Source organism: Pezoporus flaviventris, unplaced genomic scaffold (genome assembly GCF_033815535.1).
Source record: "Pezoporus flaviventris isolate CSIRO_AGI_PZ_B2104156 unplaced genomic scaffold, CSIRO_AGI_Pfla_v1 ptg000029l, whole genome shotgun sequence".
Lineage (NCBI taxonomy): Eukaryota > Metazoa > Chordata > Aves > Psittaciformes > Psittacidae > Pezoporus > Pezoporus flaviventris.
Genome location: NW_026892577.1, coordinates 12,032,637 through 12,050,405, shown reverse-complemented (window position 1 = coordinate 12,050,405; position 17,769 = coordinate 12,032,637). Strand labels below are relative to the sequence as shown.

At 51.7% G+C, this 17,769-nt stretch overlaps 1 protein-coding gene across 2 annotated transcripts; it reads left to right on the top strand.

The window, feature by feature from the left end:
* Positions 1-2,609: 2,609 nt before the first annotated feature.
* Positions 2,610-14,606, top strand: CPN1 (carboxypeptidase N subunit 1). Of its 2 annotated transcripts, XM_061459054.1 has the most exons (10): positions 2,610-3,041; positions 6,020-6,216; positions 7,179-7,334; positions 7,803-7,985; positions 9,474-9,585; positions 10,024-10,163; positions 10,473-10,572; positions 12,369-12,487; positions 12,825-12,992; positions 14,340-14,461. In XM_061459054.1, exons 1-9 carry the CDS (start codon positions 2,819-2,821, stop codon positions 12,957-12,959), a joined length of 1,365 nt encoding a protein of 454 aa, XP_061315038.1. In that variant the 5' UTR covers positions 2,610-2,818; the 3' UTR covers positions 12,960-12,992; positions 14,340-14,461. The 2 variants fall into 2 exon arrangements, with proteins under 2 accessions (XP_061315038.1, XP_061315039.1); XM_061459055.1 differs by lacking the exon at positions 12,825-12,992 and having other exon boundaries at positions 2,617-3,041; positions 14,340-14,606.
* Positions 14,607-17,769: the final 3,163 nt, after the last annotated feature.

Sequence of the window (17,769 nt, the reverse complement as noted above, 5' to 3'; positions counted from 1 at the left end):
TTTCCTAGAATGTAGTAAGAATTGTGTTAGGTCAGATCAGACATGCAGTGCATTGGCACTGGTCTCCAGCTGAGTGGTGCGTGAGGATTCAGATGGAGAGTTAGAGAAGGAACATAATCCTTCTAGCCATCAGGGGCATAGGAAATTTATGAGCAATTGCTTCTGGATCTGCATAACTAATAGCTGAAGCTGCCCCATTCTCTATGAATTCATCCTATGCTCTTTTGCACTCATATAACTTTCAGCTTTGATGAGGTAATTTCAGTGTGTGCAAAATTATTTCCTTGTGTTTGATTTAAACCTGCTGCCCGATAACAGGCTGCCTCAATCCCTACACTAGTAGTGCGTGAGATTCGTTCTACACCCACCCCAGATTTTGCTCATGGCTCCTTTTTTGGATCTAATGGTCTGGCATTTCTTTTTTCTGTTGTTTCTCACATCAGTTTTGCTTGTCTCCATAGGAAAGTGAGAGCCTTTCTCATGTGTCCCTTGGCAGCACTGCAGTTCCAGCTCTGCCACTGCTGTACCAGGATACTCAAAACAGCCTGGGAAGAGTATGGGGAGGGGAAAAATAGACCAAACATGGGTGTTTGTGCTGTTTTACTACAGCCCTGCCTAGCACCCGCTGGCTGCCAAGTAACACTGGCTAGCGCTGGAACCCTGCCCACCTCTTCTGCATTGCCTTGGTCGCTGAAAGCTGGGGAGAGAGCAGCTCCACAGGAACACAGCAGCCCTGAGAGCAGTGATGTGAAAGAGGCAAGGGCACTTCCCACTGCTGCATGAGCTGCCAGCTCTACAGAATACCACCAGATACATCTTGCTGCAGAGATAAGAGCTGTCCTACCATACCCATGGTCACCATGCCCCGCCAAAGCCTCAGCTACATTTCCTTGGTTTCCTAAAGTGCTAGCAGAAGCTGGCACCTCAGCACCGCTTCTTGTCACCCAATTAAAGATGGTGCAATGCCATTCCTGCTCCTGAAGGTGTGAGACTGACTGATATGCAGGGATGTGGTGGGATGATTAACTGGGAGAAGGTATTAATATGGCCACTGCTGTCTTTATGTATAGTATTTTTTTTTCTCTCATGTCTTCAAGAGACATTTGTTCAAAAACAGGACTTTTTTTCTCTTTTTTTTGGGGGGGGGGGGGCGTGGGAAGAAATAATTGAGAGGAGGGTACTGTGCAGATGAGGCAGAAGACCAAGCAGGCACAGCGACAAGGAGAGAAAGGAGCATTATGGTGGACTGTGACAGAATAAAGTTGGAAGCCGGAAAGTCTAAGTAAGTCAAGGCAGGAGGAGGCAAGCCACATGCTTTGCCCACCAGCCTGCACTGCTTGTGTTAGATCCTATGAACAGGGCTCCCTAGTTCTACTGGTGCTCTTCCTGGGAAATTGAGGCAGAAAGGTGGTCGGTGGCCCAAGCAGATGTGGAGGACAGGTAGGAAAGCAGCAGTGCTGGGCAGCACTTGTAGAGAATGCTTTGTTGGGGGAAGAGGCAGCTACAGCAATCCTTGTCATTAGAGCAATGCAGTGTGGATCCGTGTCAAGGTTGCAGGGAAGGCGGATGTTTAGCATGGCACTGAGTATCCTGAGAATCCCATTGCTGATGGCAGGAGGAGCTCCTTTCTAGTGTGACCCGGGCAGAGCAGCATGGCACACTCATGTTAGCAAAGGAAGCCTCTCTCCTCACATGTCCAGCCATGGCAGTAAATCTTTTGGCTGCTTGTGCCCATGTTTGGGTTCTATGTCAGGGATGTCCTTATACAGATGTTTTCCAGAGCCACTAAGCTGCTGGAGTTGTAGCCCCACGGGGTAAGGCTGCAGAGCAAGGCTGCCCCTGAGAGGAGCACAGGGACCTCGAAGTGATGGAGAAGAACAAGCTTCCCCCAAATCCAGAAACAGCCTGCAGTTTCTTAACAGACAATAGAGCATTTTCATCTGCCCTTAAGCTGTTGAGCTCTCTTCTGCTGATAGTTGTCCAGTCCCTGTTGGAGCTCAGTATCACAGCACACAGCAGGGTGAGACCAGACCTCCGAGCAGAGCTCTCCGTGCTGTAACCTGCGCAGCAGACTTCTGCCTCAAAACACTACGTTGCCCTGTCCTCCCCCTGAACATACTGGCTCGGCTGCTTGGGTAGGCAGCTGTGGGGAGGGCGATGCTGCCCCTGCCTCCGTTTACCCCGGAGCAGCGGGACTGCCTGGGCAGAGGAGCCGGCTGTGATGCCTCCCTCTGGTTCCCCGGGATGGGGCAGATGAGCAGGCGCGGCTCCGAGCTGGGGAGTCCGGGACCCGCGGAGGAGCGGCGGGACCTGCCAGAGCCGGGCAGGGCTGCGGGAGCCGTGCGGGCACCGCGGCCCCCCCGCCGCCATCCTCACCCCGCTCGGCTCGGGTCCAACGGAAGGGCTCTGCGACAGGCATTCCCCACCCGCCGCCCCCCTCCGCACTCCCCCGCCCCGCCGCTTGTCCTGCTCTTGGCAGCCCCAGCGCCCTCCGCAGCCAGTTTTCCAGCCCTGCGCTTCTTCTGCAGTGACAGCCAGTGGCTGCGGGGGCCTGTTTACTGTCCGGTTAATAAGTGAGCTGGAGCAGGGGGGGAACCTCTTCCGACGGCGGAGAGCGGGCTCGGCGGCGGGCGGGCGGGGGGAGCATTCCTGTGCCGCGAGGCCCCGGCGAGCCCCGCTCCCGCCGCCCCCCGCCCGCAGGTGCAGGGGGCTGGCACTCGGGAACTGGAAAGAGCTGGTTGGAGTTTGCACTTTAAGCTGCCGGCTGGGAAGGAGCCGAGGGCCCGGAGCTGGTGCGGGCGCGCAGCGCCGTGGGAGGATGGCTCGGTGGCTGCGGTCCCTCGTGGGAGCGCTGCTCCTGCTCGAGGGGGCGGCCGCCCTCAGCTTCCTCCACCATCGCTATGAGGAGATGGTGCAGGCCCTATTCCGTGTGCAGAGCCAGTGCCCCTACATCACCCGCATCTACAGCATTGGCCGCAGCGTCGAGGGCCGACACCTCTATGTGCTGGAGTTCAGTGACTACCCAGGCATCCACGAGCCCCGTAAGTATGGGGGGGTTGGGGATGGTGGTTTGGAGAGGCCAGGCTTCATCACCATGCTCCCTGCCATGCAGCACTATTTCGAGCCCATACTCTAGGCAATGTCAGGCGGTGCCAGCTCTGGCAGGGACCCCCAGCCAGTCCAAGGACGCCCATGAAAAACCCACATGCATGCACCATGCTTTCATGAGCTGCAGCATGGTGCAGGCGCGTACTTTGAACGGAGCTCTGTTTTTTCAATGCAAGTTAACATGAGAACCCAGGCAAGTCCATCCCAGCACCCCACATGCCCTGCCATCCTCTCCCTCCCAAAACAGGGCTGTGCAGGCAGGGAGAGGAAGCACCCACCTTTCACCCTTCACTGCTGGATAGTGGCAGGAGGGAAAAGTGCCGCCTTTCCTCCTTCAGACCCCGAAGCGGGGGGCATCGAGTGAGGGACCACAGCAGAGTGGGTTCTGGGCTCCTGCAGCCGCACCAGCCCTGCAGGCTGTGCAGCCCCTGTGACAGGCCACTCTCGGGGATCTGCTGCCACGTGGCCCTGCAGAGCCTTGGCAGCAATAGCCCCTTGGGCTGCTGCCTGTGCAGCACGGAGACACGGCTGAGCCAGACCTTGCTGGCAGCCAGGTGCCTCTGGGGAGCCTGAGGGGACCAGCCGTCTCTCTGGGATGGGGCTGTGCACACAGGACTCCTGCGCTTCCCCACCTTGTGCCCCTGGGCCTCAGATGCAGACAGGGCTCTGCCTATTTTCTGCAGGATCCTTTGCTTTTTCAGATCCTGGCTGGTGTAGTTTAAAGCAGGGGCTGACAAGTCCAGGCAGCCATGTCACGTGGAAAACTGCCAGCAGCACTGCAAGGGTGAGCAGGACCTGTATCTCTGCCCCCCTCAGTGAAGCACCACCCCAAGCCCCCCAACACTGCATGCTTAGCAGCAGCTTGCCCAAAGACATGCTGTGCCGGGGGCACCCTGCTCCCCTCCTGCAGCTAAGAGTATCACCTTCAGGGATGCCAGGAGATGGGACGGGAGGCTTCACACCCTGACCACCTCTGCAGCAGCCCTGTTCTATACAGGGAAACCTGCATGGTGCTGAGGTCACCTTGGGCACCTCCACGGTGCATCAGGGGCTGATTCAAAGCAAGGAGTGAGCAAAGGAGACTGGCAGTGCAATAGTGGATTTTAGACTTGCAGAAACACAGCAGAGCAGCTGGAAGGGCAGCAGGAGGTGACCGAGGTCTCACCTGCCCCAGGTGGGCAGCATGGACCTGTGGCCTTCCTCAGAGCCTGGGCCATGCTCAGACTGGCACTTTCAGCTTGTAGCACAAAGACTTTAGGAAACTGGGGGTTCCCTTGAAGGCCACAGAGAGTAACTCCAAAAAGCAAGCTAGAATCACTGGGTTCACGTGTGGTAATTAGGGCTTGTGTGTCCACATGGATAATGTTTAGGTGTCTGCATATTGAAAAAGGCTGACAAGTCCTGCTGCAGACTCGAACAAAGCAGAGAAGGAGAATCCCTGCTGAGAACTTAGTTTTTTCTATAAAAGCTGCACATATTCCCCAGGACGTTTTTATAGCTTTTGTAACTAGATTATCCAATTAAATCAGTCTCATGTCCCTGAAATTTAACCAGGTCAAAACATGCTGCCCACCTGTGGTGTCCTGCGCTGAAGCAGAGAGATCAAAAGATATGGAAAAGCAAAATCTCTTGCCAAAATTCTAATTTGTTTTAGAATCCATCTTCAACATGTCTGGATACAGTGTCTCCTCCACACACAGCAAAGGTGCATTTTGGAAGCAGCAGATGCCCAACATGGGACTGTGGTGCCTTTTGCCCCATGGATCCTGACGGACACTGTATGTAGCAGCAAGGCTGCACACTGTCACTGTGAGTCTGATCACTGCTGGTGGCCAGAAATCTCACAGTACAATGGGAGTTTCAAGATCTGGCAAGCCAACATTTATAACAACACCCTATTTTTCCCTGACCCTTTCATGTGAAAATCAGGCTCCCTTTCTAACTGAATTCCCCATGTCTCTTTCATCCTACCAGTGGTGACTCCAGCCTGCAATGGGAAATTTTCTTTTCCTACAAGTAACTGCTTTAAAAGACCCCTTGGGAAAGCATAACCCATCTGTCATGTGTGCTGCCTCTCTTTCAGCAGAGCAGTGAGTCCTGCTCCAGGCACTGCCTCCCTGTGGTCTCCAAGTCTGTATTTTGAGACCTCATTTTAGAAAAGACAGTGGCAAGAGATCTTTCTGTTCATACTGGAGCTGCCTGAGGGACAGTTTGATTCAACCCAGCTGCTGAGGGTTTCTTCAGGCTCTTGTTCCTGTCCCTTGAGGGTGAGGAAGCCCCTAAGCCTTTTCCTTTGAGGTAGGTAGAGGGGATGGGGAGAGGAAACCACTGCTGCCTCCCACCAGCACAGGAGTCAGGGCTGGCGGCCACAGATAGAGGCAAGTTGTAGTGAAAGAGCATGGCTTACCCCGAGCCAGAGATTGATTTTATCCTGCAGGGTAATGAAAAGCTCCTTAAAGCACACAGAGCAGGGAATGTGCCATCTAGGTGAGGGGCACTGAGAGCAAATTGTGAAGGGCGGAGGTGGAAGAAATGTCCCCTCCCCTGCCACCCACTGTAGAGCTGGGAGGTCCTGGCACCCCAGAGCAGCAGCAATACTGCCGGTGCTCCCTGGTGCCTGTGTGCTGCCTCTTCGCAGCCTGTGACCAGACCAGCTGCAAGTACATCCTCTTGTGCTCTCCAAAGGCAAGCAGGAACCCAATGGAAAGTCTGGGCTGTGGCAAAATGGAGAGGAGCCCATACGGGCACTGTGCCGCTCTCCCTCACTGAAGTTTGCATTTTCCAAGGGAAAGGGCAACTTCACAACATTTATTGGGGGTCCCTTGGGTTTGTGTGTGCTCCTTGCAGTAGGAATTGACTCCTCGCCCCATCCCAGTCCTGGCTGATGGTGTCACTCTCTTGCTCTCTCCAGTGGAGCCGGAGTTCAAGTATGTTGGGAACATGCATGGGAATGAGGTGCTGGGCCGTGAGCTGCTGCTGCAGCTCTCCGAGTTCCTGTGCGAGGAGTACCGCCGGGGCAACGAGAGGATCACCCACCTCATCCACGACACACGCATCCACATCATGCCCTCCATGAACCCCGACGGGTACGAAGTGGCTGCCAAGCAGGTACCAGGCAGCGATCACGTCCTCCAGCCGGGTAGGGGCAGAAAGCCCTTCGAATCCCTGTGGGATCCCCTTCCTTCACTGGGGCTATGGGGAGGGGGCATCCTTGCTCTCCACACCCTGCCAAATATGTCCCACCCAGTCAGTGTTACTGCTTCTCACTGCTCATGGCAAGGGCTCTGTGTCCTGCCACAGGTAGCCCTGGCAGGTGATTGAGGAGGCTTCCTACACCTGACTTACTCTCCCTAGGAGTTCTTTGTCACAGGAGGGTCACTGTGAATCTCCTGCCCCAGGCTGGGGAAGTGGCAGCTGAATGCCACTGTCATGAGCACGAAAAGACAGGGATGGGACAGAGGAGAAGCCCTCCAGTCCTCCCTCCGAAGGCTCATCCATGCTTTTGCACTGCTAGACCTCATGGAGGTATTTTATTCATGGCTCCTTCAGTTGAAGCAATTTGAAATCATTTATTTGGCTTGTGCCTTGCTCTGTCACCCCAGAAAATTAAGATAGTTACTGACTTTCCCTGTCAGTAAAGAGTACCAGTACTCTTTATTCCCGTACCAGCAATAACATAGAATCATAGAATAGTTAGGGTCGGAAAGGACCTTAAGATCATCTAGTTCCAACCCCCTGCCATGGGCAGGGACACCTCACACTAAACCATGCCACCCAAGGCTTCGTCCAACCTGGCCTTGAACACTGCCAGGGATGGGGCATTCACAGCCTCCCTGGGCAACCCATTCCAGTGCCTCACCACTGTAACAGGAAAGAATTTCTTCCTTTTATCCAATCTAAACTTCCCCTGCTTAAGTTTGAACCCATTATCCCTTGTCCTGTCACGACAGTCCCTAATGAAGAGTCCCTCCCCAGCATGCATGTTACGACTCAAGGCATTACGATGGCCGGTCCCCACTGCCCTGACACCTACCCTGTACTCACACCCATGATGCACCTCTGCTCCACAGGGCCCAGACAGCAACGGATACTTGACAGGGAGGAACAACGCCAACGGAGTGGACTTGAATCGCAACTTCCCTGACCTCAACACATTCATGTACTACACTGGGGAAATCAGTGGGCCAAATCACCACATCCCACTGCCCGACAACTGGAAAAGCCAGGTACTGGTCTGAGATGTTGTGAGGGTCACAGCATCCTCTTAGAGGGGCTCAGCATGCAAGCAAATACACTGTCCTTTGGCTTGCACAGTGCTTGTCTCCTACATGCCTTCTGCATGCAGAGCAATTATGTAATCCTGTCCCCTATCCCAGCTCACACCTCTTCCTGCAGAGGCTGGCACCATGGCCAGCTTGGGGAGAAGGCTGAAATGCAAAGGGCAGCAGAAGTGGCACATGCTGGCTAATGCCTGTGCCTCAGGTTTTGGTACTGCGCTGAGAGGTGTAACAAGGTATGCACAGGAGGAGCTTGCTCTGTACATCACAGAATGCAGGAAACTGCCAGGGCTGAAGCAGGCACATTGCAGGTCAGGGTCCGATGTGACCAATCACACCACAGCCCAGCATGGAGCAGCAGCTGGCCCAGAGGTAGCTGAGCTCTTCTGCCTGTTCCCGTTCCTCTTCTCCTGACAGGTGGAGCCAGAGACTCTGGCTGTGATCCAGTGGATCAGCAGCTACAACTTTGTGCTTTCTGCCAATCTGCACGGTGGAGCAGTGGTGGCAAATTACCCCTATGACAAGTCTCAGGACCAGCGGTTCAGGAGCCACCGGCGCACGGTCAACACTCCTACCCCTGATGACAAGTTGTTTCAGAAGGTGAGCTTGGCCCTGGTGTGTGTGAGCATTCCTGCAACCCTGCCAGGGTGCAGCATGCGAGAGCTGGGTGGGAGTCTCTGGTCACTGCCTCATGCAGGAGCTGAGCCAAGAAACGTGTTGGAAATAACCATGTGCAGACTACAGCATTTCTGCCAGCCACCAGTTCATGAGCCAGGTCCCACCACATGGACAAGTCAGTCTTAACCCTCGGGAGCCCTGCCGTGCTTGGTTTACCCATAACTCCAGTACCACCAGTGCCACCCCACTCTTCCAGAGCTGAAGCCTGCTCCCAGCTTTGCTGCACCATCATAGCAGGCATATATTTGGTGTTTTTTAACTAGAGCAGTGGCAGGGTCTGGCTGGGGGTCTGCTGAGAGCAGCATAAGGGAGATGAGTGCCCACCAGCAGAGGTTTGCAGATGGTAAAGAATAAGTAGAACAAAGAAAAGCACCAGGAGCAAAGGCAGACATCAGGGACTGTATGGGTCTGTGCTGCTAGCTAGCGCTAGCTGAAGCTAGCTGAAGCCTGTGGTTTCTATCCATTGTTAAATGTCCCAGAAAACAGTGCCTTCCGTCACTGCTTCCATTAGGAAATACCGGCACTAGAAAAAGCAAGTCTGTGTTAGAACAGTTAATAAGAAAAATAAGACTGAGCTGGAGTTCAGCCTTCACTGGAGGCTCAGGCTGTACCGGGGCTTGCCAGGACCTGCTGGGATCAGGGCTGTGCTCGGACCCAGATGTGGAGAGGCTGCAGTCTGGGGCCTAGGCTAATGTTACCCACATAGCCTCAGAAGTCAGAAATGTAATGAAATAACTGCTGTCCTGCTGCCAGAACGAGATTACTCCAGCATCTGAACCATAATACAAGCATATAGGGTTTGCATTAGAAAATGCGAACACCAGTCTCTTTTAAACTGTATCTTACACAGAGGACAGGCTTTAGATGCAGTGGCCCAATTTTAGCCCTGCCTTCATGTCTAAAAATAAGTAGCAATCTTAATAAGGGCAATAAACAAGCAGTTCCTAGAACCAGAAGTTGCCCAAACTATTTCCTAATCCAAATTCCCCTGATATATATGGTATTTGCATCAGAACTAATACTGGTTCATTTTCCTCATGTATCTTCTCCCTCTGATAGTGCCATTTGCTGTGTGGGGGCCAGCTGAGTGCCCTTGCGTGGGCCCAGTGCCCTCCACTCCCGCTTGTCTTTTAGGGAGTAGGGCAGAAGCTGTCTGTGCCATCAACAAGCCTCCAGCTCTCCAGATTTCTGTTCTTCCTCCTCCACCTTCATCTGCCTACATTTTGTAGAGGTCCTGGCCACCTCGTGTTGTGTTTCACAGCAGTAAAATGCAGGCGCCGTCTCCTATCTGACTTCCCTCCGACGCTCCCCAGCAAAGCCTGTGCAGGAGGAAGGATGTTTTGCCCAGAGCCAGGCAGGATCCCCAACCGCATGGGGCTGGAGAGGTGACCACAGCTGCTCTCTCTCTAGCTGGCCAAGACCTACTCCTATGCCCATGGCTGGATGCACCGTGGCTGGAACTGTGGGGACTACTTTGCCGATGGCATCACGAATGGGGCATCCTGGTACTCGCTCAGCAAAGGTGAGGGTTGAGCAGCTGAACACCATCTGCAGGAAGGTGTTGAGCTGAGAAGTCGTGAAAGGGTAGATGAGAAACCCCAGGAACCTAAGGATGGATTGGGGAGGGGCTGTGATGATAGCACTGTGCCCATTCACTAGACACCATTCTGGTGTCTGCATCTCAGACAGGGAAATGGCTTGGGAAGATGGGAGGTGGCTTGGGAAAGAGCCACAGAAATAGCTGAGGGCTGCAGAGACCTGCTGTGTACTGCACAATGAAGAAAGCAGAAGGCTTTAGTCATGCTGTAATGGAGGAGGCTGCACCTGGGGAGTGAAGAGGAAGAGCTGAACAATTAACAGTTCTGGCTGAAGACAGACAGGGGCCAGGATGCCTGGGACATGGGAGTGGAGAGGGAAGGTGGCTTTGCATTCCCCTGGCACACAGGCTTTTCTTTTCCAGGCATGCAGGACTTCAATTACCTCTACACCAACTGCTTTGAAATCACCCTGGAGTTGAGCTGCAATAAGTTCCCCCCTGAGGAGGACCTGGAGCGGCAGTGGATGGCCAACCGGGAGGCTCTTGTTGCTTTCATTGAAGAGGTAAGGGGGCACTCCAGATACCTGCACACTTGTCCTGCAGGCCTCCATGGGCTCTGATGGTAGGAGACCAGTAGGCACCAGGGGTGGAAGGGAGGTGGCCATGGAGCTCACTGGGTGCTCTTGTTGGTGGCCTTCATGGAGGCTGTTGTGTCATAGACTGGCTCTGCTAGGCAGAATCAGGAGAGCCAATGGTATGGGGAAAGGTAGGGTTGTCTCTAGAGCTATGCCTTCCTCCAATGTACCTCTACCAAAGTACCCTCTTGAATAAAGGGGGGTCCTTGACCCAGCAGTCTGTCTCCCTCCCTGCAGGTTCACCAGGGCATCAAAGGGATGGTGTCAGACGAGAACAACAACGGCATTGCAGGAGCAGTGATTTCCGTTCAGGGAATCAGCCATGATATCACCTCTGGTGGGTTGTCGGTCCCCTTGCATGCTCTCCCTTTTGGATTCAGCTTCTTGGAGGCTACCTGGGTACGTGGGAGGATGTTAGCAGGCGAGGCTGTATGTGTGGCCAGCATGGTTTGCTTCCCAAGCACACTAGCTATGAGAAATGTGTCTGTGCAATCTGAACCAGCAGGGGCTTAGGAAAACTTAGGAAAGAAAGAGGTGAGAACTGAATTGTAAACCTTATTTTAAAGGACTTCAGAAAGTAAGATCCTGTTTTATCTGAGAGAGAGGAGAAAATGCATTTGTATATAACCAAAGAGAAGACCGAAGGAATAATCTACTCAATTATTTATCTACACAGGACTAAATAGCTGATAGCAAAGGGCACGATAGCAGAACAAGATGAAAGACTGAAAGTTCAAGCCGTACAAATTTATAGTGAGAATGAAGTGCCACTTGAGCTTATCCAAGTTGTAGTGGTTTCTCCTTTGCTGGCCTATTTTAACCTCCTTTTCATAAACACCCTTCTCCAACTGGATCAGACATTACAGACTGGCTACAGAAAATAGCCAATACTCCAGCTCTTCAGAGGTCAGACTATGAAATCATCAAAACTCCTGGCTGTAGGTCTGTGACTCAGTAACAGTAATATTTGGCACTTACTATGCCAGCCTGCATAGGAAAGGGGAGAGCGCAAGAGATCACAAAATCACAATGTGCTGGATTTAAGTTTGAAGGTATACCTATAAACAGGACAGAATCACAGAGGTGCTGTCTGCAAGAGCCCTCTGGGTCTCCTGTCCCACCTCCTGCTTGGAGAAGGATTTTCGCCAGTGTTGGCTCTGATCAGACATTGCTCCCTCCAGCTGATTCTCACTGATCCCCAAGGATGGAGATTTCACAGCCTTTCTGCTGTCCTGTGCCAGGGATGCATCACCTTCACAGTGAAGCTGTGCTCTCTGATTTACCCTGAAGCTCCCAAGCTGCCATCTGTGGTTGCTGGCCTCTGTGTTGCCTGGCGCTACTCAGAGGAGTTTGGCCCCAGCACCTTCAAGTAGCTGCAGGCTGTGAGCAGATCCCCTGCACCTCCTCCCAGCCAGGCTGAGCCCACCTGGCTCCCCCAGCTCTTCCCTGTTTGGAAGCCCCTGACTCGTGTCTCAGTCCTACCAGTTAGCCCCACCTAAGCCAAAATAACACAAGCTGCCTGTTACGATTACTCAAATTTGCAAAACCCATCCAGTTCCATAGATGGGAATATACTCAAATTGTCAAATTAATCCATAATGTGCTGCTGCCTTACTGTTGACTGTCCCCTGTCCCTAACCACACCAGTACACAGCCTGTCAAAGTGCTCCTGAGAGGTGCTTATGCAGGGAGAATCAGCAGCTGAGCTGATGAGCAATTAAAACCCTGATGATAATCCAAATGAGGCAGAAATGTATGACAGGTATTAGAGATTGTGTTATGTCAGACTGAAGCTGTGATTGTCCTTAGGTCTGCTGTCATCTGACTGGTGAGCTCTTAGATTTGTAGGCTCCCTGCACAGGCATGGCCAATGCTGCTTTATTGTCCCCTTTCATTTAGTTTTTACATGTAGACTGACCTCTACTCCTTGGCATTAATGAGACATCACTTGCAGTCTACCAGTGTGAATCCAGCCTTGCAGTAGCCAGCAGATTCCGAAGTAAGGCAAAAAATTCCCTGGGTTTTGAAGGCTGCACATCCTCAGGGAAGTACACTTGGCAAGACCTACTGGACTACCTTTTGCACTGCTCCTTGTGCATCTTAAGTGCTTTCTCTTCCCATCTTGTGTTCCAGGTAATACGGGGGATTATTTCCGGCTGCTGCTGCCTGGCACTTACACTGTCACAGCCTCTGCAGAGGGGTACCAGCCCCAGACGATCACAACAACCGTGGGCCCAGCTGCACCTTCATTGGTAAGTCAGGCTGCATAGTCACAAGGGTATCCCAAAATGTCTTCACCCCACAGAGAAAGAAATGTAGCAAATGATGTCTAGTGAGCAGTAGAGAAAGGAGATGGGATGAAGAGCGTTTCCAGTGGCTACAGGGTGTCTTTGGCTGACACAGGGCTCTCTACAGCTCACAGAGAGGGACAGGGTGAAGGCAATGATGCCTTCTTAGTTCATTACTGAGGGTTCACAGCCTGCACTGGGCTGCTGTGCCAGCTCCTGTGTCCTTTTGCCTCTTGGCCCTGGGGAGAGCCTCTGGCTGTCTGGAGCTCTTCAGCTCTTCTCTATCCTCTGTGTTCTTCAGGACATGATGATGTGGGGACAGTATCTGTTCCCTGAGGCTTTGCTATCCCTGTGGCTCTGTGGGTTTCAGTACTCTGCTGTCATCTCCATCCTGCCTGGTACAAAACACATTACCAGATTGGTAGCAAGAGGCTGAAATCTGCCTTTCTGCCAAGAGCAACCAAGACAGGTGGAACCCGGTGCAAAGAAAGAACAGTCAAGCACCTCTGGGAGAAGTGCTCTTGGCACCATGTGGTCCCTAAAGTGCCTTTCTGAGGGGAGACGGGACAACCAGAAATTGGTTATTAAAACAGTAGATGGTGATTCCTTTCCCTACTGTTACCTTGTGAATGTGGTGGCACCATGGATGCAGCCTTCTCTAAGGGCCGACAAGAACCCCACAGCTGCAGCATCCTGGCACATCTTTTGCTTCACTGCATGTACACTGGTCAGGCTCTGCCATAAATACACTGCGGTGGTTCTCCCACCCTCCGTCTCTTCATCCCACCCTACCCAGCCTCTGAAGTTCTTCCAGGGCTGCCCTTTTCTCAGGACTAGAAACCTTCTAATTTTCATCTTAAATTTGTTTATGGTCAGCTTATCCCTATTTGTTCTTATGCCAATGTTGTGCTTTAAATAGTTCCTCTTCTTCCCTGGTATTTATTCCCTGATGTATTTATAGAGAGCTGTCAAGCCCAGTCTCAGCCTTTGTTTTGCTAGGTTATGCACCCAGCTCTTTGGCTTTCCTTTTTAAACAGATTTTCCTTTTATCATGTTACTGTAGAAAACTGGTTTGTCCTCTGATGGTCTGATTTTTGCAGATCTCCCCTCACGGCAGCCCCCTTGTCCCCATTTCCTTCTGCCCTTGCAGCACCTTCCCTTCCCTACCCACTGTTCACCCATTCCTCCCCCAGGAAGCCCACACAGCCCCATCCAGTTTCACCTTTCTGTGTGGCTTCCCCATTCCATGTTTATCTCATGCTGTGTCCTGCATGCTCCTTATCTCCCTCTCCCACCTGTACCTGCTTGCATGGCTGTAATGGATGGAGTTTCTTTCCTGGAATTTTTTTGCTTGGATCTACTAGAAGCACTGGTTGCTGAAAGACCGATTAAGCAGGATTCAGCTAACGAGATGCAACTGAAAAAGGGCTAAACCATCCTGTCTATTAAATATTCACAGCAGTGCTATTTCTCTACTCTCTGGTGAGAAAAGATGAAGAAAGAGCATAGCTCAGTCTCTTGCCTTTCACAGCTCATCTTCCAAAGAATCCTACGACATAACATTGCCACAGGAGCATCTCTCTGCATAAGAAATGTAGCTGATTGTTAGTACATTTTCCATGGGGGGGAAAAAACGTTTCCAGATGATTTAAGAACCGAGTTCCCATTCTATTGTAACACTATTTGAGGCCCCTTACTGCTTATCTTGGCCCAGGAGTCAGCCTCTGAAGGCTAGCAGCAGAGGCAGGTCCTGCAGAGCCCTGAGCCAGCAGAGCACATACATGGTGTAACACAGTTAGTTTTGTTCTCTCTCCAGGTACATTTCCAGCTCAAACAAGATGTGGTGAGGAAGCCCCCGGAGCGTAAAAACTCAGGAACACGCATGAACAACAAAGCCCTTCACAAGAAGGTAGTGCCAAGAGCCACCCGCTGGGGGACAGGAAGATGAGGACAGCTCACTTGGCTGAGAGCTGGGGAAGCCATTTACACGAGGCCTGGCTGATGACTCCAGCCAGTGAACTTTCCAACAGTCCAGCATGAAACTAGCCCAAATGATTAGGGTATTAAACAAGGAAGTATTTAATCCCTGAGCAAGTCGTGAACTCATTCAAAACAAAATGTGCCTGCGCTGCGGTTCCCTGGGCAGTGTGTAGCTGCTGAGCTCTCTTCTGGCACTTGCTCCATTTCAGAGAGCTGTGCTCCCTTCACTCCTGGACTTAGTTGCTACAGCCCATGTGAGATGCCCAGACTCTAGTGTATACCACAGAGAATGAATCCAGGCCCTTGTCTTTGACTGCTGCACTCACAAGCTGGGCATGTGAGTCCTGGCACTAGCCTTCTGCGTGCCAGTGCCATGCTTCTCCCTCAGGTAATGACGCTTGCAGCCTGTAGACCCTGAAGTTAGGGGGAAGCCAGTTTTAAAGCAGTCAGTGATGTGACCAGCTCTGAACACAGTTTGTCCCACCCATAGCACAGCTATCACTGATTGGCAATGCCACTAGTATAAATGCATCACTGGGAGGTAGGGGACCAAAGTCTTCTCCTGGATGGTATTTATCTTGATGTGTAGATGGGACTTTCTGGTAGCTGGTTTTGATTATGTGTAGTCAGGCTGAAATGATGGCAAAAGCCAAGGATTATCCCATCTCCTTATGTCTTCAGACCCAAACCACATAGTTCGCTAAAGGGTCTGCTCTAGGCAACACATACTGTTAGTCTGAGCACAGGAGCAACTAGGTAAGGCCTGACAACTGCTGATAAGTAGAAGTGCAAGACAGCTGATTTAATGTTCCCTTGAGACAAATACCTTAACCTTAGTCTTCTCAATATGCAACAGGAAAATGTCATGTATGATGCCAGTGAGTTGTAATTGGGTTAGGGAAGACATGATCAGTGAAGTGGGGTACTACAGGCTGGGTCTTAAAATGCTGCTTAGGCTGTGTGGGCAGGTTTCAAATGGAAGCAAGACTAGCAATGAAGCTGATTATTTCCATGGTAAAAATACCTTAATGAGGTAAAACCTTTCTAGCATTCTTCATAGAAAATAACACCAGAGGGATACACAGTCCCACCCATGTGCCCCATGTACTTGTCTGGTTATCCTCATCTCACCCACACAGCCCTCCATTGCACTGGCTCTTTCCGTGTCTCAAGCCTGTGCAAAAAGTGTCCCGTAGGCATCCCCTTGCTCCTCCTCTTTTGTGAACATCTCTTCATCATTTGTGAGCAGCCCCTACCACCCTACTGAATATGTAATACTCTGCACTCCATCCCTCACCATCACCTCCTCCTCTGTGTCTGCTACAAGATGCTAGTGGCATTTTCAGCCCTAGGAGCACACACACTCTTGTAGCTCTGCCTGCTAACAGAAGCTGTTTCTCTGTCATGTCTGTTACTGGAAAGGCAGAGCAAACTGTCCTTCACATAGTACTTATACAGGCTATTGCAAAAAAGTGCCAGGAATGGTAATGCACTTAACCTTGGCTGTTAGGGATTTTGGTCTGCAGAAGCCAGTGTGTGCTGGAGACAATGCCCAGTTCTATATTCACAAGAGAATTCATATTCTGTAGTTTTCTATCTTTTTGTGATGGAAGTGAAAAAGATGGTGAGGCCAAGATCTTCTAACTCTGTGTGCATTAACTCCTTGTTCCCTGGCAAGCCCAGCAGCATCACTCCAGATCCTGGAGCCTCTTGTTTGAAGCCACGTGTCAGTGCACATTGTCCAAAAAGATTTCCTGGTGGACGTGCAGGCAGAATGAGGGAGGCCACCCTTCATCTCACAGCCTGGCCCCATGCAGCATGCAGAAGGATTTGCTGTCACCACCTATCCAGGAAGATACTGCTGCCTCCAGCCATGGTACTAGCTCAGCTGCTGAGCTAACCACACACCTCTGAGGATGTGTGTGAAGCTGAGAGCAAGGAAAGGGCTCCCAGGGAGCAGCCCTCAATTGGGTAATTCAGCTGGGCAGCCCCTGGCCAGGGAGATGCTCAGGCCGCACACAGCTGCCCATGCCATCAGCATCACAAGCCGTCGCCTTGCTGAGGCTGCTGGCTGCAGGGTGCTCTCATGTTGCCCTCTTGTGGTCCCAGAAAATGCAGAACCATCTCAATTCCCTTTACTTTCCAGGGCAGAGTCAGAGGAGAGCACTTCTCTAGAACAGGACAGCCAGCACAAGAAGCCACGTCACTCACCTTCGCAGGTTGCTGTGAAGCTGGCAGCGCAGCAGCAAAATTTATCTCAGTCACAAGCTTTTTCCCCTAAAAGAGGGTTCCTGTGAAATACAAGCTCCTGGAGGACTGACTCTGTATGTAGGCTGGGATTTGTCCAGCTCATTCTCCTCCCAGCTCTGAATATTTTTGTGTTGAACAGTTTGGTAAAGCTCCACTTGGCTGTGGCCAAACTCTCCATGTGAAAACATGATTACAAAATGTTTCTTGAGGCAGCACTTGCTTAAGCACGACTCTCACAGGCTTGCCATGAACTTAGCCCCCATACTGCAAGAAGCATACCAGAGCTAAACCTTTGAACATAACATCTGCAGTGCAGTGGTTTCGTGTTCGAGACTCCAGTCAAGGCAAAAGCAGTTGTCGGGGTTGTGTCAGAAGACACAGCAAACAGCCGATCCTCCCCATCCTCTCTGGGCCACTCATGATTTTGTAGATCTCTTCCTCCACCCTACATCCTTCTTCCAAGCTGAAGAGTCACAGTCTACACACTTGTTCACTGTACAGTCTGTTCCCACACCTCTGAGCATCTATAACCTCCTGCCTCCAAACCTTCTTCCATTCTAACTTTTCTGAGATGAGGGGACCAGATCTGCATGCAGACACTGGAGAAACATGTAAACAAACTGAAGCCAGGCCCAGAAGAATGAACCAAAACTCTTACAAGCACACCTGTGAGTACCGGGGGATGAGCAGAAACCCCACTGTGGAGAGTGGATGAGATTGTGCATGCAATGCATGCTGCTTTCTGTGGCTGGCATGGAGGACGCAGATAAAGGGAAAATGCAAGTAGCTGAACTCAAAGAAGAGTGAGGCAGCTCTGCTGGGGATGTCAGCAGAGGAGAACTGGGCATGGCAGTGACCTGAAAGGCTGCAGGAGGGACTGGCATGACAAAAAGCCAAAAAGTCAAAACCTGTCTCAGCAGTCAAAACCAGCAGAAATTTAGGGTGAGAGGACATCTAGAGCCCTGTGGCAGGGGCTGGTGTCCATTCTTCAGCTCCAGCGAACCATACACAAGCAT

Bases quoted from the DNA above. Each gene is read 5' to 3' on its own strand.
- CPN1 (XM_061459054.1), top strand. From the start codon at position 2,819: ATGGCTCGGTGGCTGCGGTCCCTCGTGGGAGCGCTGCTCCTGCTCGAG. The intron at 3,042-6,019 runs GTAAGTATGGGG...TGCTCTCTCCAG, and splicing joins CCCAGGCATCCACGAGCCCC to TGGAGCCGGAGTTCAAGTAT. The intron at 7,986-9,473 runs GTGAGCTTGGCC...CTCTCTCTCTAG, and splicing joins ATGACAAGTTGTTTCAGAAG to CTGGCCAAGACCTACTCCTA.